Source organism: Mytilus edulis, chromosome 6 (assembly GCF_963676685.1).
Source record: "Mytilus edulis chromosome 6, xbMytEdul2.2, whole genome shotgun sequence".
In the NCBI taxonomy this organism is placed as follows: Eukaryota; Metazoa; Mollusca; class Bivalvia; order Mytilida; family Mytilidae; genus Mytilus; species Mytilus edulis.
In genome coordinates, this window is record NC_092349.1 from 90,332,645 (window position 1) to 90,339,875 (window position 7,231).

At 29.5% G+C, this 7,231-nt stretch overlaps 1 protein-coding gene across 1 annotated transcript; it reads left to right on the forward strand.

Annotated features, from left to right (window-relative positions):
* Positions 1-2,806: 2,806 nt before the first annotated feature.
* Positions 2,807-4,615, forward strand: LOC139526750 (uncharacterized protein MCAP_0864-like). Its single transcript, XM_071321915.1, has one exon. It carries the CDS (start codon positions 2,807-2,809, stop codon positions 4,613-4,615), a length of 1,809 nt encoding a protein of 602 aa, XP_071178016.1.
* The last annotated feature ends 2,616 nt before the right edge of the window (positions 4,616-7,231 follow it).

Consider the following 7,231-nt stretch of genomic DNA (forward strand, 5'->3'; position numbering starts at 1 on the left):
ATTATGTAAAATCATGCGAGTATCTATGACATCGGGCGTACAACAAATTCTTAAAACCTAAATACTCTTTCTGTGCTGATATAGGGTCCTTGGAAGTGCTAGCTAGAATATGACTTTATCGTGTATCATAGTTACTGTTGATCTATGATATCATGATGCTAACAGACGAACAAGAACTTGATTCAGCTTTAAAAAAAACTTCAGTTGTGTCTGCTAGTGTAAGATTTGTAGCAAGAATGATGCTACAACATTTTGTAATCATCAGTACGAAAATGGTCTAGGTCTGAAGCATCATACAATAAACTCAAATCTTTCCGTGCTCCCATAGCCTCGATAAAGCTTTTGTTTGTGCTTATTCCTCGCTTATTGATAAGCAATTCAGTAGAAAAACACTGACATATAACACACTTATCCCATTGTTTTTCACGCTAATTCATTTCTGGCTTGATGGGCATAGTTTAACATGACTGTAAATGTGTGCCATATTCCGGGTCTGAAACGTGATCGAAGGATTTGATTTGTATATTACAATTATAACAAAACTATCAATACAAAAAAAGATTAAAGGTAAAAAATCAACAAAAAATATTTCCAATTACAAAACAACGATATTCAAACTAACTGGACTATTCAAAATATACAATTTTACCATACAATAAGCAAGAAATATAATAAATGAAATAAGTGACAATGGTCCTAGTTAATGACCTGGTAGTGTAAGCTACAAAACGATTAACAGCACGAGAAAAGGCGTGTTTGAAACAAGGCAGAATTATCACTAAATTTGTGTTTTAAATTGCTTTTTTCTTCTCACCGATTAACATTACACAAAAGATATTTGGCACACATATGGACTATGTGGTATTGGTGTAATCAGAGTAAAAATCCCGTGAAAGTAACACGTAATACATTTTCTTTTGTTCAAAATGTGGTAAATTTCAGCTAAAAAAATAGCCTGACTAAAATCATGAAATATCTATGCTTAAATTATATAAATCTTTTCAGCTTTCGTTATATGATAAATTTAATTTTTAAGCTAAATGATAAGTATCATTTGAACAAATAACACAGAAAGCAATAATTTTAATTTTCGTGTTGAAGATGGTCTGTATGATGAGGTATCTGTGGGTACCCTACGAAACCACAAAATTTTGAAAGATGTGACCACGGCAGCATACGACGACATTCATGATTAAAAAATATAATGATTTTCCAATCGTTTGCATATACATATAGCCGTATGTTATCCGTTAACTTAAACTCGTTAACTAGACGTCTTTTTCGATACTGGGCACCCTACTAAAAGGTAAACTTCTAATTTATATTCTACAGAAGGTATGCATAAAAGAAATATAGACTATATTCTTTCATAATTTAAACGACAACACTGTTTTATGTCTCTACCTGTGTGACGTTTACATTCTGACGTCAATCGCACAATTCTACGCCAGAGTCAATTTTAAAGCAATGAATGAAGGTTAAATGTGATATATGCCTTTATCATATTTTTGTGCTACTTTGTTTAATATTTGTTTGTTTTAATGTGATTAAGATATTTGTTGTACTTGTAAAACCTGTCATTATATTATTGTTTATGATATTCTCGTATTCTTCTCTTTCATTTTTGCTAATGGGCTATGTCTATATACCTTTTGGTGTTATTTGATACATATAGCGTGGTTCTGTACTTTTACATCCTGATATTGTGCCATTGTAAAACATATTGTATGCTTGTCATTCAATTTTGCTATGTACTTAGTCTATATGCCTTTTTATGTTTCTTAGATACGTATATGACGTGGCTTTGAAAAGATGGGCGAAAGATACCAGAGTGACCAAACTCATAGATAAAAAATGAACATCATGGATAAATTAAAAAAAAAAACCAGACCAATAATAGTATACATGACACAACATAGAAAACTAAAGACTAAGCAACAGAAACAACCAGCAAATACTTGGGGTAATCTCAGGTGCTTCGGAAGGTTAAGCAGATCCTGCTCCACATGTTGCACCCGTCGTTATGCTATAGTTATTAAAACCCAGGTAAATAGTATAATTAGATATACAATAACATTATCATTCCGATACATCAACTAAAATGACACTGGTCAAGAATAATGAACAATAACTGTATGAGTTTGACCGTTAACTGGCGGCCTCCATGTCATACACACGATGTAGCCCCTACGAGTAAGAAGTTAAATAGATGGTCTGAAAATGGTCAGAGAGGACTGAGAGTTGAAAATAAGTCAATTGGTAATACAATACAAAATATACAGGCGTTAAATTGGAGTCAATGCAATCCAAAGCTACAAACATTGAAATCATGGCAAATAGTACAAAAAAAGGGGGAAACTCGCCCCATAAAGACGGACACATAAACTTTTGAAAGTCGTCCAACCAAGCATCGTTCAAATTGAATAAGGACAGCGTGCTTGTCTGGAGGAGGGCATTATTAACTCGATACTTTATAGACTTGGGGAACGAAACCAAAGCAGATGTAAAGTGGACAGACCACGACGAAACATCGAGGGTAGTGACAATCAACGACGAGAAACGTACGTTTGAATGGAAAATTCCGCAAAAGGAGCTGTTCAAGTCCGTAGCAAATGTAACAATAAATAAAAAGAAAAAATTTGTTATTACTTTATTTTATACAACAAATACCGCATTAGTACAGGGTCAACTAACAGCTGAATGGGTAAAATTTGAATTCCCAAGAATCAAGAAAGTTGTAGATAATTTAGTATGTACAAAGGGGGATAAGTCGGTCAATGTTGTTAAAGAAATAAAAAACATTGAAATGGATGATAATTTTTTCCAAAGAGAATTTGTAGAGAAAGAAAACAATAAAGTAGAGGAAGAAAGTATAGTAAAAGAGGTAAACACCACAAACTCAAATCATATTCAACAATCACAAATTAACAGTTTGAACAAAACAAATGATGATCTCATACAAGAGCCTGAAGTGGGTAAAACTAGCACATGTATAAACATAGATGACCAAGATAATACAAGTAATAAAGATGATGGCAAAGATGAAAATTCACTTGAAGGTGTACTGAAAAAAATGGAATTACAGGAAAACGAAATAAAAACACTAAAATCAGCATTCCATAAGTTAGAGAATGAACACATTGTCAGGGATGAAAAAATCAATAATCTAACAATTATGTGTGAAAAAATCATAACAAAATTTGAAGATATAGACCAAATAAAATCAGAAGTACACAAGATTAACCAATCAGTTGAGAAGCTAGATTTTGTTTCAACAAATGAAAATTACAAGGAAAATAAAGCTCAAAATCTTTTGAATAATTCAAAATTAGCTGAAAATTACAAAGAAATACAAAGAGTTAAGGATCAAGGTAGTGAAATATGCAAGGTAGTAGATAGTTTGAATATAAAGACAACACAAATAGAAAAGAAAGTGCAAGAGATAAAAGAAGAAATAAATCCTCAATTACAGGAAATGCATGAGAATTTACATGTAGAAAACAGTGAGCTAAAACAATTGGAAAATTCAACAAAAGAAATGAAGGAAAATATCCTGGAAGAAATAAATAGACATTTTATGGATTTAAGGATAGGTGTTAACACAAATTTCAAGACATTAGAGAGAATACAAGAGGTAAACAAGACATGTTCTGAAATGAAAGATCTGTTTAAAGCAAGATGTACACAAAGTGTTACACAGTCTGATAACAATACACAAAGTATGATAGAAAAAGAGTCTGGAAATAGTATTGAAAAATCCAAAAACACAAACATACAAAAAGTGGATTTATGGGTCATAGGATCATCAATTGTGAAAGACCTTGATGGTAAAAAAATGTACAAGAATAAACAAGTGAAAATCACTACTTTGAGAGATAAAACTGTAGAGGGAGCAACAAAATTTGTGAAATTGGGAACAGTACATGCTAAAAATGTTTTGCTACAAATAGGGTCAAATGATTTGGAACAAAAAACACCAGATGATGTACTACAAGAGGTTGAATTACTTGTTCGTGAACTTAAATCTACTCTACCAGAATATACAGTTGTGATCGGGGAACTTTTACCAAGATATTATCTTGTTGACCGAACCAAAGCTGATGCATATAATGAAAAATTTGGTCTATACAATATTTTACTTAGAGACTATTGTGTTGATACTGGGTTACACTATGTACAATTTGAAAATATGATTCATTCAGATTTCTATGATGGTATTCATCCAAATTTTAAAGGTGTAAAGCTTTATGTCAGATGTATTAAGGAAATTTTAAACCCACTGTTATCAGTTAGATATGATAAAAATTATCCAAGGTCCTTCAACAATGGCTATTCAGTGAGGTCAAATTATGACCAGAATAGAAGTGGGTACAATAAAAGAGATACAAATGGATATCAGGGTTACAGACAGGACAAGCATAACTCTTATAATAGATATACAGAGAATACAAACAATGGATACACAGATAGTACAAACAACAGATATACAGATAATACAAATAACAGATATACAGATAATACAAATACTAGTCACATGCACATGAACAATGATAGGGACAACATGTACAAAATGTTTGAATACATGTTTAGTGGAATGAGAGATGGACATTATTAAGTAATAAGAAATAAAGATCTTTTTGTTGACATTTTTAAACATTTGATTTTTGGTTAAACATGTTAAACTAGGCAAAATAGATAAGCCTAAGAATATTTGTAAGAAATTAAGTTTTTTTAATATTTTTCATATTATCATGTAGATATATTAAAAGAAATATGATAGATATTATAATGTGTATACATATGATATACCTGGGAACAGTTAAAAATAAGAAGGTTGGTAAAATTGGATAACAGATCAAACTGACAAAAGAGAAACTTAAAAGTGTTATTTTATATGTTAATTGTTTACCATAAATCATAAGGCAATGAGAAAATTTACCATATTTAATATATATTAAAAAAGTAATTCATAAACAATCATTTTAAAGTTGGAATTCAACATGTTTAATCAATATATTTGGATGTAAGTGTAAAGAAATAATTTTAAAACAGAAAATAGAAAAGAAAAAAAAGAAACATTTTTTACTTGCTTATTCAAAGATTTTGAGTTATCTTTCTTTGTCCTCAGATATTGTTTAAATGATGACATATTGTTTATTGCTTGATATTTCTTATATGTACAAATGTATGGTAAATGTTTTGAAATATGAATATATCATATATATGACAAAGAGAGTTTTATATTTTAAAGATAAACCAAAAGTCAATAATTGGCAGTAGAAAAACTCAAATGAAAACTATAACAATGAAACTTATAATGATTTATTTTCAGACCATTTATTTAATTATTTTACAAAAACATTTAGTTTACCAAAAAAAAAAGAGGAAGGAATTTGATCATGGGAACTCATGAGAATAAACGCTATTTAACTATTTCTGCTTGGAATGTGCGTGGCCTTGGGGACAAAACTCAAGATGATTTTTTTATAGATAAAATTCAAAGTGACATAAATATATTACTTGAAACCTGGAAAGGAGAGTGTAAAGATTATAAAATATCAAATTATAATACTTTCTCAAAAATACGCAAAAAGAAAAAAAAAGCACGTCGACATAGTGGAGGAATTATTGTCTATTACAAAAAAAGAAATAGCAAAAGGTATAACCAATATTAATGGTACAAAATCACAAAATAGATTATGGCTAAAACTTGAAAAGGAATTCTTTGGTTTCAAAGAAGACTTATATTTATGTGCATTATACATTCCCCCTATAAATTCAAACTATTTTGAAAATGATTATAGCTTTTTAGAAAATGAGATCAGTACTTTTGCAAGACAAGGAAAAATACTTTTAATGGGGGACATGAATGCAAGGACTGGTAAATGTCCTGATTTTATTACAGGAGATTCTTGTCAAATAAATAATTTTGATGCTAAAAATCTAATACCAAATTATTATGAAGTTGACACTGAAATTTCTAGAAACAATCAAGATAATGTAACAAATGTACAAGGTAAATCCTTATTAGAACTATGTATTGCCTCAAGGTTACGCATATTAAATGGCAGATTTATAGGGGACAGCCTAGGCTACTATACTTATATGTCAATAAATGGATACAGTGCTGTAGATTATGCATTAATAAGTGAAAGTCTCCTGTCCTCAGTGAAATACTTTAAAACTGATGATTTTACTTACTTGTCAGATCATGTACAGATTCAGTTAACATTAAATTGTAATATAAAACAAACTTTTGACCTTAAAAGTCATATAGAAAAAAAATGGAAATATTTTAAAATATATTAATTGACTGAAAATTCACATAACTTGCTACTTCAAGCTCTTATGTCAGAGCATATAAAAAATGATATAATGAAGTTTGAATTAAATGAGTATCAGGAAAATCAAAAAGGGGTTGATGGTGCAACTGAAAATTTAACTAACATTTTTGAAAATATCTCTGATATTACTTGTAAAATTACAAAAAGAATTAAAAGTAAGAGAAAAAAATATAGACAGGCATGGTCAGACAATTGTGTATATGAGACAAAAAAAGAAATAAACAGGATTGGAAATAAACTTAAAAAATGTCCAAATAATCAACTTAAACAGAAATATTTTGAATTGTTAAAAAGTTTTAAAAAAATGGTAAAATTTAAAAAAGCACAATACAGAGAGAAAATATTTAACTCATTAACAGATAGTTTTGATAAGAAACCTAAAGATTATTGGGAAATACTTAAAGGAATGAAAAACAAAAAAAATACTGGTAATGAAGTGCCAGAAATTTTAAAAGATGAAGAAATAATTACGAAGCATATTCAGGACCAAGGAAAACCCACATTTGTAAATATAAAATGGAAAGAGGAAATAGAAAAACAACTTGTTAATATTGAAAAAAACATAATATCTAATAGAGAAACAGATGCTCCAATAAAATACTCTGAAATAAAAAATGTTATTAGTAAGCTAAAAAAAGAAAAAGTGCCTGGGCCAGATACCATTATAAATGAAATAGTAAAATTTAGTAAAAATGTGTCTATCAAAAGTATTGTTAAACTGTTTAACCTTATTTTGAATACAGGTATTTACCCATCAAAATGGAAATACTCATACTTAATTTTATTGCATAAATCAGGAGTAAAAACTGATCCTAATAATTACAGGGGAATATCTCTGATAAGTTGCTTACCAAAATTGTTTAATGCTGTATTAAATGAAAGATTGA

Bases quoted from the DNA above. Each gene is read 5' to 3' on its own strand.
- LOC139526750 (XM_071321915.1), top strand. From the start codon at position 2,807: ATGGATGATAATTTTTTCCAAAGAGAATTTGTAGAGAAAGAAAACAAT.